Source organism: Mirounga leonina, unplaced genomic scaffold (genome assembly GCF_011800145.1).
Source record: "Mirounga leonina isolate KUSES-001 unplaced genomic scaffold, KU_Mleo_1.0 Mir_418, whole genome shotgun sequence".
Lineage (NCBI taxonomy): Eukaryota > Metazoa > Chordata > Mammalia > Carnivora > Phocidae > Mirounga > Mirounga leonina.
The window spans coordinates 24099123-24121423 of NW_023270739.1; the positions used below are offsets into that span (position 1 = coordinate 24099123).

At 34.6% G+C, this 22301-nt stretch overlaps 1 protein-coding gene across 1 annotated transcript in view; it reads left to right on the plus strand.

The window, feature by feature from the left end:
• Positions 1-22301, plus strand: part of EEA1 (early endosome antigen 1) — a 127923-nt gene that overhangs the window by 45324 nt on the left and 60298 nt on the right. The window contains exons 6-10 of the mRNA XM_034987850.1: positions 559-598; positions 1522-1635; positions 2307-2428; positions 3381-3536; positions 11258-11374. Of these exons, the coding sequence (XP_034843741.1) occupies positions 559-598; positions 1522-1635; positions 2307-2428; positions 3381-3536; positions 11258-11374 (549 nt within the window). The remainder of the gene's footprint in view (positions 1-558; positions 599-1521; positions 1636-2306; positions 2429-3380; positions 3537-11257; positions 11375-22301) is intronic.

The window sequence follows — 22301 nt, forward strand, 5'->3', positions numbered from 1 at the left end:
CTGAGATCATGAGCTGAGCCAAAACCAAGAGTCCGACGCTTAACTGACTGGGCCATCTAGGTGCCTCTAGAAGATTATGAATTTTATCTGCTGACTCAAGTATTGGCTTTAGAATCTATGTTTATAATTATAATGATTTATGTTATTTTTAAATCTTTCCTGGTGTGTCTGGGTGGCTCAGTTGGTTAAGTATCCAACTCTTGATCTCAGCTCAGGTCTTGATCTCAGGGTCGTGAGTTCAAGCCCAGAGTGGAGCCCACATTAAAAAAATATATATATTTACTGAATTTATGGAATTTAAGATGCTATCTAAGACCCGTAATAACTTTATATTAACATAAAAAAATTCTTAGAACCAATAACGGCAGTTAGATCGTTATGCCAGTCTGCCTAAGGGTACTTTAGAGATCTGGAAGATTGTGAACAGGCCAAAATTTTATCAAAATCTTGCTACTTCCCTCATAGAATGTGGCTTTTTGAACTTTTTTTCACTTTGGCAATGGTAATAGAATTGTCTTTTCCTTTTAATGTGTTTGTTTATGTCTTGTTTTCACTGAGGAGTCTAAACCTGATGGATTGGTGGCTGACTCATCAGCAGGTAACTTTACTTAAAGCAGATTATTTTTTCATTTTTCTTTTTCTCCTTGCTCATTCTTCTTTTTTACTTTTTACCTTTTCTCTGATGTCTGCTACATAAATTTGTGTTGTGGTTATACTTTCTGGCTCTAAAACAGTGATGATAATAGTCATATTTTAGGTTTAGAGTATTACCTGTGAACTTCATAATTTAATCAGTCAACAAAAAATCTTAGTGTTTTCATAGTTCATTATATTCTGTAGTTATAAATAAGCTTCTGGAATATTACATGAATACAGTTTAATGAAAAGTTAAACCTATTTTAAAGAGTGATGTACTCTTTCTAACTCTTGGAATAAAATGATGAAACTAACATCTTTGTAATTGACCTTAACTGGAGGAATGCTCAATGAATAATCAAGATTATATTTTGAAGTTAGCCGTTCTATTTACTTTCCCTCTGAAATCTATTTATGAGAATAAAGTATTAGGAGTTGACTACATATTTTAATTGATTCTTTATTTTATATAAGACCTTGATTTTAAACCATTTCTAACTTCATTTCTCATTATAATACATTTTATTTAGAGAGGCAGAATATATTCCTTTTTGGTTAGTTGATGGTTATAGGAAAATAACTGAAACGTGACATCAAAATAATCTTGAAACAAATATTTATGGATTATTTGGACATGATGCTAAATATTCCTTTCATTTGTTTTATGTGCTTATAAATTATGACTTGTGGCTTAAATGAATTAGATATGCTTAATTCTTGAAATGTTGGCATACTCTATTTGTAACTGGTTGGTAGACTCATGTTGATTGTCTTTTTTTCATGTTGATTTTCTTTACTATAATGATTAGGATATAAGTAATAACAATTTAGGAAATGTAATTAGCATTAATTATGTATTTGAATAACTGTGATACTTTTTTATAGAACTACAGTCTTTGGAACAACAATTAGAAGAGGCCCAAACAGAAAATTTTAATATTAAGCAAATGAAAGACTTATTTGAACAGAAAGCAGCCCAACTTGCCACTGAAATTGCAGGTGAATTGAATCAGATTTTTTTAGCTAGTGTATGTCTTGTTACCTTTTTGCCATTATATATCCTAGAAATAAGGCATTGACTGTATTTTAGTGTATTGTATTTTAGTGTGATAAGACATTTGTTATAGACTATGGTGGTGATTACTGGAACTTAATAATAGAGTTGCTGTATAAATTATTTTGTTTGTCCTCTTACCTCCTTTCAAAGGACTGATTTTCTCTGTAGAATTCTTGAAATTTAGAGAAGATGAATTTTTTGGGGGGTATGCTTATGGAATAACAACATTTGGAAAAAGTTACAATATAGTATAGTATAGATTTAACATTTGGTTATGCTGTCAATTACTTTTTTAAAAAATTACATGCTTTTAGGTAAAATATATGATTAAGTGTACATTAACATGCTAATTAGTAGTGCTATGCTGTATGGAATTTATGTAGACAAAAACATTTGATTATTTTAAGTTCATCATTTCATGTAATCAGAAGTTAAAGTGTATTGTATTTATTTATGATTATCTAAGGAATGAATTTGAATGAATGATATGTAGATATGCATTGTGTAACATATAGGAATCTATAAAGCTGTATAATATATGGGAATTTATAAAACTGTCCTTTCCTAGAGTTAATGTCATAAAACTAATATTTATATAACTATCTTCAATTAGATATAAAGTCAAAATATGATGAAGAAAGGAGTCTTCGAGAAGCTGCTGAACAAAAAGTAACACATCTGACAGAAGAATTAAACAAAGAAACAACTATAATTCAAGATCTGAAGACTGAACTGGTAATTTAGAAACCATTTATTGGAATGTACTTTTATAATTTTCTAAATTAAAAATGAAATATATACTCTGATGAAAAAATTTTGAAAGTATAGCTTGCCTAAAATGGAGGAAATAAAAATTTCCTATAGTTCTATCTTCTACACATACACTAATAGAATTTTTTTTACATAGAAATGGAATCTAGGATGCAAAATTTATTACCTTAATATTTTTGTGTTTCTATCTTAATATTTATCTTTTGTTTAACATTTTTGTTGTTTCTATCTTAATATTATCTGTCTTTTTGCTTTTCATATCTGCATCTCTGATCCTGACCTTTCCCTGTACTATGGTTTTATAAATCCACCTACTTTTAGGATAGTTCTGATTGCATTTCTGGCTTTCATTTCAAATTCAAGTGTAACATCAGGTCATCATATTTCCTCCTCAGCTGTGTTTCTGTTATTGGTATTATACATCTTCAACAGTCTCCTAAGGTGTAACAACCTTGAATCTGTCCTTGACTCCTTTCTGTCCTTTATTTAGCACTCAATAAATATATCAATAAAATCAACCATATCCAGCCTGCAACAAACCCTAATTATGCTTACATCTGCTCCTTTACTTTTATTACCAGTTTCCTAGGATAGAAAATTTATGCTACAAAATGTGACATTTATCAAGTGATTGTTATGACCATTGGGTGTAGTTTGTGAAGGAAAGGAAAGCAAATAAAGCGCCAAGGATAATTGTGAATTTGCTATTTTGTGCCTTGAGTGGTAATACTATTAAATAGGACATATAAGGAAGAGGAGAGGCTTGTTGGGGGAAAGATACCAGTGGTCAATGTTTGCAGTCCAATAATTGATATCAAAGATTATTTTCATTTTGATTTCTTTGTAGTAAAACCATATAAAAATGTGTATTCTTTTAGTTTTTCACTGTAACTTTTAATGAAAATGTGCTCTACAGCTTCAGAGACCTGGTATAGAAGATGTTGCTGTGCTAAAGAAAGAACTGGTGCAAGTTCAAACACTAATGGATAACATGACCTTGGAACGTGAGAAAGAATCTGAAAAACTCAAAGATGAGTGCAAAAAGTTACAGGCAGAATATGCTAACTCAGAGGTAAATAAGTTCAGTATGCCTAAATGTGATTGTTGTTAACTTGTTTATTGTATACTATGATTAAAGCCAACCTGTGAGATTTTTCTGAGTGATCTATCAAAACAGTATTTGACTCTCATTTGCTCCAAATGGTATTTGTATATAGTCAGTCTAATTTGAGAGACAATATTTAACTTCGCTTTACGAAGCTGGACATTTAGAGAAGAATGTTTGTATAAGAGTACTGTTTTATTTAATAAATGATATATATTGCAGGGAGATGATACTTAAAGTTAAATTTGATCCAAGCTAGTCAATAAGTGGTAATTGAGTTTTCTCAGTTTGGTAGGGGTAAAGGAAGTATGATTTCGTTTTTTACAATTGTATTACCAATGTTGTTCAGAAAAAATATTTAGGAAAAACTTATTTTCTAGTAGGCTTCTCAGTTATCAATTATTGAATTATGTTGTTGAAAGAAATCTTAAAAGTCAACTAGTCTAACACTCCATCCAGGACTCCCCTTTATAGCATCTGATAAATGATCCCCAACTCTTGCTAGGTGGTATAGGGGGTGCATGTTTATTTATAAGTCAGTCATTCTGTTGACATTTGTTTTCCTGTAATTTACATGTACAGGTTCCAGTTCTCCTTAGGAATTACACGGAATAAATTATTCCTTTTTTCCACATGAGATATTTGAAGACAGTTCATATTTACTGAGTTCTTTCTCTTCCAGAATAAACATTTTCAGTTCCTTCTACCATTTATCACATGACTTGACGTTGGCCTGTAAATCTTTGAGATATATAATATGTCAGTATATGACAAGTTCTAGGATATGCAATAAATATATTTGCTTAAAAAATGCTAGCCTTTTTCCCTTTTACTGTACTATAGAGGATATCTTTTTATCTATTAAGATTCCATTAAGTATTTGTAGTTCTTAAGCGCCCTTACGTGATGTGGACCTCTGTTTTTTTGTATTTTCAGTTTAAAAAGTTGAGTTATAGTGACATTTCAGTTTGCATTTCTTTCTTGGAGTTTTAAAGCTAGTGATCTAAAAGGCACTCTATTCATAATTAGTAACATAATGAGCTATGGAGTATAAATATTATAGATAACCATGTCATCCTTTCTCTTTCTTCCTCCTAAATTTTATCAGTGGGAGGAAAGTTTATGGTTATAATATGCATAGGCATGTGAAGCTTTATGATGCTTAGTACTTCAGACTTTAAAACTTAAGAACTTCAGGTGCAGATTTCCTAAAAGTGATCTTTGTAGCCCAGTGACCTATAACTCCACAGTTTTTAAAACAATTTCAGGGAGTTCATGAACTTATTGAAGCCAGTTAAAAGCTTCTAATATGTAATCAAGGAGATGCTGAATCAAAGAAGTCTCATGAGGAGGAATCCCATTCAGATAATGTGAAAGCAGAAACACTTGAATTTGGGTGAATTGAGTCATTTATTTCTGTGCTTCAGTAAGAATTACTTTGATTAAATCTGCCTGCCCACTAGTATTTCTCTAATTTTTAAAAAATTATATTCTATTTTGATTAAAAAAATTCCTTTAATGTTATTTGAAATTTCCAAACAAATGTAATAGGATGACTAAAATTGAATCACAATTATGGCACTTTTTTGATATATCTATTTTAAAGTGCAATCCTCTCTGACATTTTCCAGCTGAGAATTATGGAGTTATATGTTTACTTGTTAGGTAGAATTTGAACAGGGAGAAGAAATTTATTTATTTACTTGCATTTTGGGAAAAATACATGTGGGAAAATATTTCTGAGTAATATTTTATTTGATAATTAATATGGAGGATTTTTATAAATTTGCATTTTTATTCACGTAGATTAAATTATCTTTATATGTTATGAGGAGGTCACTTGAAGTATAACTAGAGTTATATAAGATTTGGGAGAAAAGGATTTAGTGTCTTCCTGTACTTTCCTTCTGTCAACAAGGGTGATTGTGGGAAACAATGATTTTTTTTTTTCTCTCGGAAAGATGTTTCTGGAAAAGAAAAATGGCATAGAAATCCATTCTTCGTGTCTTCTTTCACATTTTCATAAAATTTTTCTTTTTTAAATGTTTTGAAATACGTTTTAAAATAGATTTATTCTTGCTGAATAGCGACTTAACATTTCATCATATTTTTAGTAAAACAAGGATAGTATTTACTTTCTATTTAGTTAACTAATAGGTTTGTAATGATTAAGACCTCACATTATACTGAAGTGTAATTTCCAACTTCAGGAAATGGTAGCATAAGAGTCAGAGTAATATTATTATTGGAAACAGACTCTTAACTTTTTGAGCTCCACTAGGTTTTGGATAATATGCCAGATACTTTAAATACATGGTCTCATTTGTTTCTTTTAACCTGTAAATGAAGTAATATGTTTGTTTTATATTGAAGGAATCTGAGGTTTAGTGAAGGTAAATAACTTAAGTTTATGCACCTCATGTACGGAAGCTAGTACTAGAACTCAGGTCTCCAAAGCCTGCAGTCTTTCCCTGTCATTTTCTCTCTCATTTTGGGTGGTCTGATGATTGCCTTATAAGTAAATTTGTGCTATTAATCTTGACCTAATACTTACTGTTATTACTTTTTGTATTTTGCCATATTGTATGTTGTAATATTTATATTGAGTACTACTTAAAATACTTTTGAATTGTGCTTCATACCATTTTCATATTAAAAATTAATGTCTAGATATTCCATTGCATTTGTTTGTAACTCCATTTGTTTTTAGCTTCTGCTTACTTTTTAAATATGACATGTATTTTACTAATTTATTAAATTTCAATCCTACTTATTCTCAAATTTGTTGGTGGATTGTAACACTTAATGAAAAAATTTATTTTATATATTACTACTTTACTGAACCTAAATATTGGTATCTAAGACAAAATACATTAAAAGGAATTAAAGGAGCTAAAAATGTAATGATTTATTTGGTATTTCTAATTGAGACTGAAGACATATAATCTAACGTATATTATTAAGTATGTTCTTATGTTCCATTACTTTCATTTACATATACCTTATGAATTCATTGACAGTTTTTTTTTTTTTTTGGTCTAGATATTTTAGAAAAATAACTCATTCTAAAGCATTTGAAAATGCTTTATATAAATAGCTATGTTTGGATCAGAAATTGAGGATTTAAGGGTTAAAAAAGTATTATTTAAAAAAATTTACATTATTGAAAATATCAAAGCTATAATCAACTTATATTTGACGTGGTCTTTAATGGAAATGATCTTTTAAGAATCTTATTTGTATTCCAAATAAACTCATTTTAAACTCATTTTAAAAGCTAAAATATTTATAAAGGATGGAATAAAAATGATTATACTTATGCATAGTTATTAAAGAGAGTACTTAAATATCCTTTAAAAGTATGCAAATATCAGAGATTAGATTTAGTAATATATTTGGACATTTGTATTGTATGTTCATTGTGTGCTTTTGTCAGTCTTGTCTTCCACCTTTCATCCATCATTTTATTATTATTTTTTTCTGCTTTCTAATGGAGATGCTTAAACTTGAGGTAATGTGTTTTTTTGGAAGGCTTTTAATATTAGTAATACATAGCACCTTCTGTTGTCATATGGCAGTTTTGTGTTTTAAGGCAATCTCAGAACTTCAAAGATACTCTCATTTTTTTAATCAAGCAAATTTTCGACCATCTTTAAATGATTATTTACTAATAGTAATACAGTATTAGAACAATAATTATAATTCTTAAGTATTAGCAGGATGTTGCTTAAAATATCTTAATTATTTTTTAATTTAAGATTTTTAGTAAAAATCCAATGTTGAATTCAATAACATGGCTTCGAGGAAATGCAGGCTCTTTTATTGGGTCTGATATTGGGAACAAAAATCTATTAACTCCTTGGAGACGAATCACTCATTTCTTAGTGAGTATTTTTTGAATGTCTAGTGCCAGCAACTATTTTAGGTGTAGGAAATACAACAGTGAGTAAGACAGAGTGCCTGCTCTCATAAAGCTTATATTTCTTTGTGGAAGCCAGACAATATATAAGTAAACCAAATCATGATAGAAAGTCAGTTAATGCTAAGTGCTATAAAGAAAAATAAAGCAGGAAAATTAACAAGTCAGGAAATGACAGATGTTGGCAAGGATGCAAAGATGCAGAGAAAGGGGAACCCTCCTACACTGTTGGTGGGAATACAAGCTGGTGCAGCCACTCTGGAAAACAGTATGGAGGTTCCTCAAAAAGTTGAAAATAGAGCTACCCTACAACCCAGCAGTTGCACTACTAGGTATTTACCCCATAGATACAAATGTAATGATCCAAAGGGACACCTGCAACCCAGTGTTTATAGTAGCAATATCCACAATAGCCAGCTATGGAAAGAGCCCAGATGTCCATCAACAGATGGTTTAAGATGTGGTATGTATGGAATACTACTCAGCCATCAAAAAGAATGAAATCTTGCCATTTGCAATGACATGGATGGAACTAGAAGGCATTATGCTAAGCGAAATAAGTCAGAGAAAGACAATTACCATGTGATCTCACTCATATGTGGAATTTAAGAAACAAAACAGAGGATCATGGGGGAAAGGAAGGAAAAATAAAACAAGATGAAATCAGAGAGGGAGACAAGCCGTAAGAGACTCTTAAACATAGGAAACAAACTGAGGGTTGCTGAAGGGGAGGGTGGTGGGGGGGATGGGGCAACTGGGTGGAAACAAAAAGAAAAAATAAAGCAGGGTATATGTATGGGCATTGGTGTAGTGGAGCTGGCAATAATGTAGGACAATTTTAGATAGAATGATCAGGGAAGGTCTTCTCAAGGAGGATATGTGTGAGAAGTAAGCCAGAATCAGGGTGAAGAATTGGGAGCAGTCATTCCCAGGAAGAGGGAGTGCAACTATTAAAGCCTCAAGGCACAGGTGAGTCTGGCCTGTTAAACAATGAGGAAAGTCAATGTGGAGAGGCATCTTTGTTTGAATTTCATCCATAGTCATATTTGAACAGGGAATGTATTTATTTCCTTGCCAATTTTGACTTTTTAAAATTTTTATTTTTTCCCCTATGCAAACGTAATACATGATCGTTGTAAAAGTTAAAATGATTCGTAAAGTACAACAGAGAAAGTGAATGTTTTCTGTAATTCACTCCCCACCTCCCCTTCCCCATGACTAAAATATACCTTTTGGTATAAATTCTTCCCACATCTTTCCTTTTTCCACACTTGAGTAAAATAAAAAATTTCAAATGCTTGCTTTTAAAAAATTCTAGTTAAAAAAAGTACATATTTAGTGTACAAAGGATAAATGATAAACCTACTGTCTAGTTCTTTAGGTATTAAAATTACAAAATCATTTATATGAATGTATCTAAAAACTATACAGTATAACAAGATATTTTTGAATATATTTGCTTTACATTTTGCTTGTTTTTTTTCTACATTTTGGAGTTAATCAGCAAGATAGATACTAGATAGATGTTACCCTTGGCTTACTATATCTTACAAACTTAAATGCAGAATCATGGTATTTTAATGAAATATACTCATAATTTGCATATTAATATATACTGTTATTTCTGTTTATTCTGTGTTACTCTGCTAAATCCTTTGATACATAGTAATTTAAAATAGTCAAACTGTTCCTAATATTTCTGTTAACGTCCATAATGTTACTAACAGAAAATGATCTGAGATTCAAAGTTGTTAGAAATAGCAGTTTGAAGTAAACTCCCAAAATCAATTAAAAGGTTACATGATTAGTTTAAGAAAGAAGTTATTAGGATATACCTTTAACTTGAATATAGTTAAAAATAACAAATATTTAAACATTTCTTTCTTCGGGGCACCTAGGTGGCTCAGTTAAGTGTCTGACTCTTGATCTTGGCTCAGGTCTTGATCTCAGGGTCATGAGTTAAAGCCCCACATTGGGTTTTATGCTGGGTGTGGAGCCTACTTAAAAACAAAAACAGGGCGCCTGGGTGGCTCAGTTGGTTAAGCGACTGCCTTCGGCTCAGGTCCTGATCCTGGAGTCCCGGGATCGAGTCCCGCATCGGGCTCCCTGCTCGGCAGGGAGCCTGCTTCTCCCTCTGACCCTCCCCCGTCTCATGCTCTCTCTCTCTATCTCATTCTCTCTCTCAAATAAATAAATAAAATCTTAAAAAAACAAAAAAACAAAAAAACAAAAACAAAAACAAAAAAAATCCCAAACATTTCCTTCTCTTAAGTATACAGTAGCTATATTACATATATATATGTTATATATATATCAGTTATTATTGGAACATGCTGTATAAACTGTAATTGTATAAGCTGTAACTGTAAAGCAGAATGACAGATTGCCTTTCATTGTATTAGAATTGGTTTATTTACATGAATGTTGTCCCTAAAAGGTCAGGCCAGGAAGGTATCTCAGACATGGTGCTATTCATAAAAACATTTTTGAAACCTCTTTTAACTGACTTTAAGCCAGTTTGGGAAACACTCAAAACACTAGTTTCATTAACTTATGATTATTAAAATAATATAAGCCCAAGTGTTTGATCATTCAGTTTAATTACTTAACCTCCTTTACAAGATGGTTTCCAAAACTTTAAACCAAAGCACTGTAATGGATGAAGATATATATACCACCAATGAGAATTCTTTTTAAAAAACAAATAGTGCCACACATACTGGAAGGGTTTCCAAAAGAAGAGTAGCAGAAGATCTCTTGGCATTATTGTCAAAATAAATCGATAGCCTTCGTTTCTCCCTTGAAAATGAAAGTAATTATTTGTAACGTTGGAAAAAGACAACTGCTGATGTGTTTATTAGGAAAAAATTTTAAAAATTTATGTCTTTTTCATATGAAGTTTATTTACTAATAAAGAATGTAGACAATGAAAATGATTGTAACTTTGGGAATGTAAAAAGTGAAGCCAGTAAGCAATATTAGAAATACAAAGTTATTTTGTTAATATCACTTGCAGGAAACCATACTTAAAAAAAGCAGTACTTAGTCTTTCTCTCCCTAGTTGTTGAAGCTCTCATGTGTAGGAAGTTTCTATTTCCAAGATCTTTGCCTACTTTTCTCTTAGTTTTAAATGATCAATCCATTGTCTTAATTTCATTAAAAAATATTAAAATGCATTAAAGCAAATTCATGTCCAGCTATTATACCTGATTACGGAGTGGCCCAGCTTAATGAAACTATATCTAATAAAACTCTATATAACTTCTTTGGACAAAGACTTTACCATATAGTCAAAAAGATGATTTACCACCTTTCCAAGGTGATTCTGTATTGTATGTTTGCATTTATTTAACATGTTTTTAAAGTAAAAGGAAAGGCTGTCCTATAGAAATTGGGGGAAAATGTAGGCAATAGGTTGCATTATCTTCTTTAAATGCAGAAGGATTAAAGTACAGAGTTTCAAAAAGCCAGTAAATTCAAGTTTACAGTTTGATGCTTACTCAGACACATAAAGTAGGATGCCAGCTCTTCATTTCATGCATTATTAAATAAATGAAGCTGTACATTTTGGATAAATTAAAAAAAATTAATTTTCAAACGTGAGGTGGCAGTAGGGGTATAGGAAAAAGAACTAAGTTGAAACTTCTAAGTTTTATTTTAATTTAACAACAACTGACAAAAATCTATGAAACTTTAAAACCTTTGGATGCTCCCATTTCCTTTTCTATTTTAGTTTTCTCTAATTTTTTTTCTTTTTTTTTTTTTTAAGGCCACAATAAGCCAGCTAAGGAGTGAGCTTGCAAAAGGCCCCCAGGAAGTTGCTGTATATGTGCAGGAACTACAAAAACTTAAAAGTTCACTTAATGAATTAACACAAAAAAATCAGGTAAGAATTTAAGAGCTACATCAAGTGGTGAATTGATTTCATTTATCTTAAATTTTAATCTTGTGTACGTTATATGTATATATATATTGGCATGAGTATAGCATGACATATTCTGGTTTTTAAGTGTTAAGAACAGTCACATTGTTATGAAACCAATCTCCAGAACTCTTTTCATCTTGCAGAACTAAAACTCTACATTCTTTGAACAACTCCCCATTCACCGCCACCTTCTGTAAAGGAAAATCACTCCTGTGTGTCTCCTCCACTCCTAATACCCTACCACACTTTTACTTCTGACACCAGATGTGTGAGTGTTCCACACAACAACAGTTCTGTGACACCAGCTGGTGTCATACAATGTAACTCAATTGTGACACCATTTACTTGGAGATAGTGTCAGATCCCACAGTTTAAGGGATTAGTCCCACAAGACTGTTCCCGCACCCCCCTGCTAACACCAATTGAAAGTCCAGCTTGTTACCTGTACTTTGTACCAAATGGCTGTAAATAGGAGGCTCCCACAACCCTTGCCTTAGATTCGATTAATTTGCTAGAGTGACTCACAAAACACAGGAAAACATTTTACTTACCAGATTACTGGTTTATTTTAAAAGATTATAATTCAAGAGTAGCCAGATGGAAGAGATTCATAGGGTAAGGTGTGTGGGAAAGGGCATGGAGCTTCTGTGCTCTCTCTGGGTGCTTTCTATGTGTTCACCAACCTAGAATCTCTCCATACCCTGTCCCTTTGGGTTTTTAAGGAGGCCTCCTTACTTAGGCATGATTGATAAATTATTGGCCATTGTTGATTAACTCCACCTCCAGCTCCTCTCCCCTTCCTGAGATGGTTGGCAGGGGGGCTGATGGGGGGGTCGGGTTGAAAGTTCTAACCCTTTAATCCTGATTGATTGCCATGGACAGCAGCCCCCATCCTTAGGGTCTTTTTAAAAATCACCTCATTAACATAAACTCATTGGTGGTTGAAAGGGGCTAGTTATGAATAAACAAAAGACATTTTCATTGCTCTTATCACTTAGGAAATTCCAAGGGTTTTTGGAGCTCTTCCAGAAATGGGGATAAAAACCCAATGTATACTTTTTATTATAAATAACAATCACACTTTTGATGCACTGAGTTTTTTATTTGATGTAGTCCATTTTATCTCTTTTTGCTTTTGGTGTCATATTTAAGAAATCACTGACAAATCCAATGCCATGAAACTTTCCCCCTATGTTTTCTTCTAATGGTTTTATAGTTTTAGGTCTTATGTTTTGGTCTTTGATTCATTTTGACTTAATTTTTTAATAGCGTAAGGTAAGGATTTCGTTTCATTCTTTTGCATATGGATAGTTTTCTCCTGCACCATTTGTTGAAAAGACTTTCCTTTCCCATGCTCTTGGCACCCTTGTTAAAAATCATTTGACCATGTATGTGAGTGTTTATTTATGGGCTCTCTGTACTTATACCGTTGGTCTGTATGTCTGTCTTTATGCCAGTACCTCACTGTTTGGAGAACCGTAGCTTTTAATAAGTTTTGAAATCAGAGAGTATGAGACCTTCAGCTTTGTTCTTTATTTTGTATTTTGTAATGTTAATATTTCCCACCTTCTTTCTTTATAGATGAGCAACAGATGATATTTAGTTTTCGGGCAGGTTAGGTATTGGTTAGTACTTTTCTTCCATGTCTTTACTTTTTTGGTGGTGGGGGAGTAGGGAGTCATTAAACCCTTTTATTGAACAGTATGGTGAATTTGTTGGCTTTGCTTTTTAATAAATTAAACCTGCTATTTTAGTGAGATATAACAAAGGGAAAACCAAAGAAAAGAACAGGGTAGAGGGGGAAAAAGACAAGTAAAATTGGCTGGAAATATCGAGCCTCCAGTCAACAGCCTGGTGAATGAACTTGGAGCACATCCTCCAATTCTTGTCAAGTCGTCAGAGACTATAGCTCTGGCTCACAGCTTACTACAACGTCATGAGAAACCCTGATGTAGAACTATCAGCTCAGCTGTTTCTGGATTCCTGACCCTCAGATGTTGTGTGAGATAATAGATAAAATTTTAACCTGCAAAGTTTTAGGGTAATTTGTTGCTTGTGACATTGGCCAGCAGTTCTCAAATGTCTTCCTCTCAGGAATGCTGCATACTCTCAAAATTGTTATGGACCCCAAAGAGGTTTTATTTTTTTGGATTGTATCTATGGGTACTTAGTATATTAGAGATTGAAACATAAATTTTTTTTTTTAAAGATTTTATTTATTTATTTGACAGAGACAGAGATAGTGAGAGCAGGAACACAAGCAGGGGGAGTGGGAGAGGGAGAAGCAGGCTTCCCGCGGAGCGAGGAGCCCGATGCGGGGCTCGATTCCAGGACCCTGGGATCATGACCTGAGCCAAAGGCAGACGCTTAATGACTGAGCCACCCAGGCGCCCTGGAAACATAAATTTAAAAAATATGTATGTATTTGTTTTAAAAACATTATTAAATATTAACATAAATACCATTTCTTAGGAAAAATGACTGTATTTTTCCAAAACAAAAAATAGTGGTGATGTTTTATATTTTGCAAACCTCTTTAATGTCTAGCTTAATATTTGGACAGATGGATTCTCATATCTGCTTTTACATTTCATCTGTTGTGATATGGTTGAAGGGTATGAAGAAAATTATACAGGCGTGTAGTTGGAAAGGGGGGTCTTAACCTTTTCAGATAATTATAGCTATTTTTATTTGATATTATACCAAAACTAGATAAGGCATAGTTTCTCAAAAGTTAGTTACAACAGAGAATCTGAATCTGAAACCATATCTATCAATGCTTTTTTTATACTTGTAACATTAAATTTATTAGTTTTTCTTGCCTTTTGAGTGTATCTTTCCTGTGCATGATTTTATAACATCATGCTTTAATCATGTGGAAAATATTGGTTGTGCAGATCTTCCAAATATTGACAGATTTCATTGTACAATATAAAAACAAGTATCATTTGTCAATATCACATCAATCTCAGAATAGACCTTAAGTATGAGAAAGTGTCAAGCTCATGGTGATGGATACAAGTTTTCTAAAAGTCTAAGCTTCATTTGAAAGCTCAGTTTTATTATTGGAAACAAATAGTATCAGTTCTGTTCTCTTAAGTGACAGGTTCTTTCCTACCCAAGTCTGAATAGTCATGGTTTGTCTGTTATTCTTTCCAGTAAAAATGATGTGGGTGCCTGGGTGGCTCAGTTGGTTAAGCAACTGCCTTTGGCTCAGGTCATGATCCTGGAGTCCCTGGATCGAGTCCCGCGCCCGCTTCGTCCTCTGACCCTATCCCCTCTCATGTGTTCTCTCTCTCTCTCATTCTCTCTCTCTCAAATAAACAAATAAAACCTTTAAAAAAAAAAAAAGTTTCATGAAAAAAAGCAACTAGCTCAGCTTGTAATTCAATACCATTAATGCTCTTCCATGTGACAATTATATTATTCTTTGGTATCCAGCAGCAGTGATCTGTGCATACTTCCTGCTCTTTCACATAGATTTTATTTCTCCTTGCTATTACAAATATTGCAGCTATGAACATTCATGTATAAATCTCATGCATTTGTGCAAGAATTTCTCTGTTATGTACTCCCAAATGAAATTGCTGGGTTGTAGGTTACACATGTGTTCAAATTTAGTAGGTTACCTCAAATAATTTTCCAAAGTATTTATACCTGTTTACCATTGTCCATTTCTCTGTCAATTCTTCTTTTTTTAAAAGATTTTATCTGTTTTTTTTTTTTTTTTTTTTAAGATTTTATTTATTTGCGAGAGAAAGAATGAGAGACAGAGAGCATGAGAGGGAGGAGGGTCAGAGGGAGAAGCAGACTCCCCGCTGAGCAGGGAGCCCGATGCGGGACTCGATCCCAGGACTCCAGGATCATGACCTGAGCTGAAGGCAGTCGCTTAACCAACTGAGCCACCCAGGCGCCAAGATTTTATCTGTTTGAGAGAGACAGAGATAGGGAGAGAGAGAGCAGTAGCAGGCAGGAGGGAGCCCCTGATGCGGGGCTCAATCCCAGGACCCTGGGATCATAACCTGAGCCGAAGGCAGACGCTTAACCAACTGAGCCACCCAGGTGCCCCTCTCTGTCAATTCTTGATGCTGACTTGATCTTCTCCCTGGCTTATGAAAACCTGTCTACCTTCCCTCCACCTTTTTTCTCCTCTCAAGCTATATGTAGAAAACATTTACATACAATATAGTTTTATCTTTGTCCCTCAGTTTGATTTTTAATTCCTTTGAGATCAGGGTTGACATTCTCCTTTTTGGAAACTGACCAGGATATGTATATGATATGGATGTTTATGATCAGTGTCATTTTTTATGTAATTTTAAAACATTAAACTATTAATAAAGGGCATGATTTGACATGGATAGCCTGAAATGTGTAGTCAGATAATGAAGCACAGATTGTATATATGTACACACACACACACACACACACATTATTAAAGGAAGTATTACGGCTATTTGATGAATAATATATAGAATCAAGATGATTTAGTGTGTTAAAACTGGAATATTATTGATTAAGGAATAATAGAATCTTCTACTAATCTTAATAATCCTTACATAAGTTTAAGACTTCGCAATTTTTTTTTCCAAAATGTTTTCTTGTTTAGGATTTGCTCACCAGTTAAAATAAGCACAGACATGCATCCTTTTCTTATTATCCTTGCTGTCTGCCTCTCCCACCCCTCCTCACCCCATGTCCTTGGCAAACCATAATTGTTGACAGTTATATCCACGTGTTTTGAATTTGGAAATCTTTGCATATGGTCTTATGAAGGCCATTACATAAAATGCCTTGGGCAATTTTTGTGGGCCATAGCAGCATCAAGGTGGATAGATAATATTTTAATACATAACGAATGGCAAAAATAATTGCTTTTGTGCTAATGCCAAGATCTTCAGTATTAGATCAATGTTTTGTAATTACTGCTTTTTGAAAACTTAAAAACAAAAGGGGATATTGAAGGAACTTCCTTCTTAGTTTCTAATAAGAATCATACTCTGACATTTAAACACAATTCTGTAACTCAGTTTAATTAACTTTTTATATAAATTCTGAGCAAATTATATGTTTATTTAAAGCGACTAGTATAGGTCATTGTAAGAGACTGAGTTATTTTTTGGGTTTCACCTCTCACCCCTTTTCCATCCTTTATTACTTTTCCCTTTCCAACAGTCCTAGTATTCAGGTGCTCACAGTCCAAAGCAAGAGCCAGATAGGGCTAGCAGTTCTGTTGCTGTGTATTACCACTGTATTGCAAAGTGGCACATTGAGGAACAGTGTAGTACAGTGGTCAAAGTCATGTTTAAGTCCAGCTTTGCCACTGACTGACTGTGACAGCCTCTCCCAAGTTTGTTTCCTCTTCTGCTAAGAGATACTGTTTTACCCATTTGCCTCTTAGGAGTGATATGTGTCTTAAATAAATTAATAGGTGTTTAAGTGCTCAGACCAGTGTCTGCCTTTTCGTAAGCACCTCAGTGTTTGTTGTTTTTGTTTTTATTTGGTAAATGCGATACAGGTTTGGGTCAAGACCAAGGTGGAAGTTTTCCTAACTTACTGCCTAGTCAATCAGGAAAGGCTTTTGTAGAAGACATAACTTTTTCGCTTAGTCTTCAGGGATGCTAAGGAACATTTCACATGGTAGAGGGGTTAATGGCAATTCATTTTGAGAGCTCGATATGCAAAAAGCATGAGAACATGTAAGAGCACAAAAGAATATGAGATGTTGGAAAGTGGTAGTAAGTAGTTCAGTTTGTTCTTTCTCACCAGGCTCTTTTGAAAAACAAATAAGATGAGATCCCTGAAACTACTTTGTAAGCTAGCAAGCATTAAAAAAAAAAAAAAAAGCCATCTTTTTGCATTCATTCTCATTACCTGGGCAAGTAACAAGTGAAAAATGGAGTCTGATACAGGGAAATTGTCTCTGTAAGATAATCTATGGAATGAACAATGGGTGAGGAAATCAAGAGGACTGGACATTTGAAAGGAAGGAATTTTGCTTACCCAAATGATAATTATGTTATGAGTTAGGCTTAACAATAATTTTTTTTTTATTTTTAATTTTATTATTTTTGAGAGAGAGAGAGAGAGAGAGAGGGAGAAGGAGAGGGGCAGAGGGAGATGAAGGGAGAGAATCTTTTTTTTTTTTTTAATATTTTATTTATTTATTCATGAGAGTCAGAGAGAGAGAGAGAGAGAGGCAGAGGGAGAAGCAGGCTCCCCGCCTAGCAGGGAGCCCGATGCGGGACTCGATCCCAGGACCCTGGGATCATGACCTGAGCCGAAGGCAGACGCTTAACCATCTGAGCCACCCAGGCGCCCGAAGGGAGAGACTCTTAAGCAGGCTCCATACCCAGCGCAGAGCGTGACACGGGGCTTGATCCCACGACTCTGAGATCATGATGTGAGCTGAAACCAACAGTTGGACCCTTAACTGAGCTACTCAGGTGCCCCTTCACAATCATTTTAGAATTTATACTTGAATAGGGTATTTTTGGGGGAGCATGAATTGACTCAGTGTCTAAATTGTGTTGTGAATATTTATTGGACTTGGAATCATCATAATACATGACTCTGCCATTTGGCCAAGTCATATCAGGTTCTTTCAGGCTTTAGCTTCCTCATCTGGAGAATAGGGATGATAATGTAGCTCATGTTTTGTTGTAAGAATTAATATGGAGAAGTGAAAGTACAATTATTATTTTCTGTAGTGACTCTAACTGTACTTTAGTCAATCTTCAAAAAAACCATGTATTCACTATACTATCTTGCTTCAGATTTCATGGGAAGACCATAATAAGAATGAAAATTTGTAGTGCTAAATACAGTTAGCCTTCTGCATATAGAAATTACGTAGCGTGAGTGGATTAAGTCTTTTTTTTTTTTTTTTAAGATTTTATTTATTTATTTGACAGAGAGAGACACAGCGAGAGAGGGAACACAAGCAGGGGGAGTGGGAGAGGGAGAAGCAGGCTTCCCGCAGAGCAGGGAGCCTGATGCTGCGTTCGATCCCAGGACCCTGAGATCATGACCTGAGCCGAAGGCAGACGCTTAATGACTGAGCCACCCAGGCGCTCTGGATTAGGTTTTAACGAGAAAGAAAGTGATTTAGGTTCTTTTAAAGAAAATTTAATTATCTCTCATGTGTGCCATAAAGCCAGGTAGATTGTGATTAATTTTTTAGGACAAGTGAATTTTAAAGAGTCTACAGTTGTTTTGCACCTTATTTCTTAAAGGTTGAAACTGACTGGGGCATCATTTGTGTCTAAACTGGTGGGAATACTTGGTAACACTCTTAGCCTATGGAAAAGAAGACTCATTAACTCATTACTAGCCTTAAACTTTTTTTTAAAATTTTATTATGTTATGTTAATCACCATACATTACATCATTAGTTTTTGATGTAGTGTTCCATGATTCATTGTTTGCATATAACACCCAGTGCTCCATTCAATATGTGCCCTCTTTAATACCCATCACCAGGCTAACCCATCCCCCCAACCCCTCCCCTCTAGAACCCTCAGTTTGTTTTTCAGAGTCCGTAGTTTCTCATGGTTTGTCTCCCCCTCCGATTCCCCTCCCTTCATTTTTCTTTTCTTTTTTTTTTTTAAAGATTTTATTTATTTATTTGACAGAGAGACACAGCGAGAGAGGGAACACAAGCAGGGGGAGTGGGAGAGGGAGAAGCATGCTTCCCACGGAGCAGGGAGCCCGATGCGGGGCTCAATCCCAGGACCCTGGGATCATGACCTGAGCCGAAAGCAGCTGCTTAACGACTGAGCCACCCAGGTGCCCCACCCCCTTCATTTTTCCCTTCCTACTATCTTCTTCTTCTTTTTTTTTTTTTTTAACATATAATGTATTATTTGTTTCAGAGGTACAGGTCTGTGATTCAACAGTCTTACACAACTCACAGCACTCACCATAGCACAAACCCTCCCCAGTGTCTATCACCCAGCCACCCCATTCCTCCCACCACCTACCACTCCAGCAACCCTCAGTTTGTTTCCTGAGATTAAGAATTCCTCATATCAGTGAGATCATATGATACATCTTTCTCTGATTGACTTATTTCGCTTAGCATAATACCCTCTGGTTCCATCCACGTCATTATCAAATGGCAAGATTTCGGTTTTTTTGGTAGCTGTATAATATTCCGTTTGTGTGTGTGTGTGTGTATGTGTGTGTATATATATATGCGCCACATCTTCTTTATCCATTCATCTGTCGATGGACATCTTGGCTCTTTACATAGTTTGGCTATTGTGGACATTGCTGCTATAAACATTGGGGTGCATGTACCCCTTCGGATCACTCCATTTGCATCTTTGGGGTAAATACCCAGTAGTGCAATTGCTAGGTCATAGGGTAGCTCTATTTTTAACTTTTTGAGGAACCTTCATACTGTTTTCCACAGTGGCTGCACCAGCTTGCATTTCCACCAACAGTGTAGGAGGGTTCCCCTTTCTGGGCATCCTCACCAACATCTGTCGTTTCCTGACTTGTTAATTTTAGCCATTCTGACTGGTGTGAGGTGGTATCTCATTGAGGTTTTGATTTGGATTTCCCTGATGCCAAGGGATGTTGAGCACTTTTTCATGTGTCTGTTGGCCATTTGGATGTCTTCTTTGGAAAAATGTCTGTTCATGTCTTCTGCCCATTTCTTGATTGGATTATTTGTTCTTTGGGTGTTGAATTTGAGAAGTTCTTTATAGATTTTGGATACTAGCCCTTTATCTGATATGTCATTTGCAAATATCTTTTCCCATTCTGTCGGTTGTCTTTGATTTTGTCGACTGTTTCCTTTGCTGTGCAAAAGCTTTTTATCTTTATGAAGTCCCAAGAGTTCATTTTTGCCCTTCCCTAGCCTTTGGCGATGTTTCTAGGAAAGAAGTTGCTGCGGCTGAGGTCAAAGAGGTTACTGCTTGTGTTCTCCTCTAGGATTTTGATGGACTCCTGTCTCACATTTAGGTCTTCCAACCATTTTGAGTCTATTTTGTGTGTGGTGTAAGGAAATGGTCCAGTTTCATTCTTCTGCATGTGGCTGTCCAGTTTTCCCAACACCATTTGTTGAAGAGACTGTCTTTTTTCCATTGGACATTCTTTCCTGCTTTGTCGAAGATTAGTTGACCATAGAGTGAGGGTCCATTTTTGGGCTCTCTATTCTGTTCCATTAATCAATGTATCTGTTTTTGTGCCAGTACCATACTGTCTTGATGAGGACAGCTTTGTAATAGAGCTTGAAGTCTGGAATTGTGATGCCATCAGCTTTGCTTTTCTTTTTCAACATTCCTCTGGCTATTCGGGGTCTTTTCTGGTTCCATACAAATTTTAGGATTATTTGTTCCATTTCTTTGAAAAAAGTTGATGGTATTTTGATAGGGATTGCATTAAATGTGTAGATTGCTCTAGGTAGCATTGACATCTTCACAATATTTGTTCTTCCAATCCATGAGCATGGAATGTTTTTCCATTTCTTTGTGTCTTCCTCAATTTCTTTCATGAGTATTTTATAGTTTTCTGAGTACAGATTCTTTGCCTCTTTGGTTAGATTTATTCCAAGGTATCTTATAGTTTTGGATGCAGTTGTAAATGGGATCGACTCCTTAATCTCTCTTTCTTCTGTCTTGTAGTTGGTGTATAGAAATGCCACTGATTTCTGTGCATTGATTTTATATCCTGCCACTTTACTGAATTCCTGTATGAGTTCTAGCAGTTTCGCGGTGGAGTCTTTTGGGTTTTCCACATAAAGTATCATACCATCTGCAAAGAGTAAGAGTTTGACTTCTTCTCTGCCGATTTGGATGCCTTTTATTTCTTTTTGTTGTCTGATTGCTGTGGCTAGGACTTCTAGGACTATGTTGACTAGCAGTGGTGATAGTGGACATCTCTGCCATGTTCCTGATCTTAGGGGGAAAGCTCTCAGTTTTTCCCCATTGAGAATGATATTCGCTGTGGGTTTTTCATAGATGGCTTTTATGATATTAAGGTATGTACCCTCTATCCCTATACTCTGAAGAGTTTTGATCAAGAAAGGATGCTGTATTTTGTCAAATGCTTCTTCTGCCTCTATTAAGAGGATCATATGGTTCTTGTTCTTTCTTTTATTAATGTATTGTATCACATTGATTGATTTGCGGATGTTGAACCAACCTTGCAGCCCAGGAATAAAACCCACTTCGTTGTGGTAAATAATCCTTTTAGTGTACTGTTGGATCCTATTGGCTAGTATTTTGGTGAGAATATTTATATCCATGTTCATCAGGAATATTGGTCTGTAATTTTCCTTTTTGATGGGGTCTTTGTCTGATTTTGCGATCAAGGTAATGCTGGCCTCATAAAACGAGTTTGGAAGTTTTCCTTCCATTTCTATTTTTTGGAACAGTTTCAGAAGAATAGGTATTAATTCTTCTTTAAATGTTTGGTAGAATTCCCCTGGGAAGCCATCTGGCCCTGGGCTCTTGTTTGTTGGGAGGTTTTTGATTATTGCTTCAATTTCCTTAGTGGTTATAGGTCTGTTCAGGTTTTCTATTTCTTCCTGGTTCAGTTTTGGTAGTTGATACATCTCTAGGAATGCATCTATTTCTTCCAGATTATCTAATTTGCTGGCATATAGTTGCTTGTAATATGTTCTTAAACTTGTTTGTATTTCTTTGGTGTTGGTTGTGATCTCTCCTCTTTCATTCATGATTTTTGTTGATTTGGGTCATTTCTCTTTTCTTTTTGATAAGTCTGGCCAGGGGTTTATCTATCTTATTAATTCTTTCAAAGAACCAGCTCCTAGTTTCATTGATCTGTTCTACTGTTCTTTTGGTTTCTGGTTCATTGATTTCTGCTCTGATATTTATTATTTCTCTTCTCCTGCTGGGCTTAGGCTTTATTTGCTGTT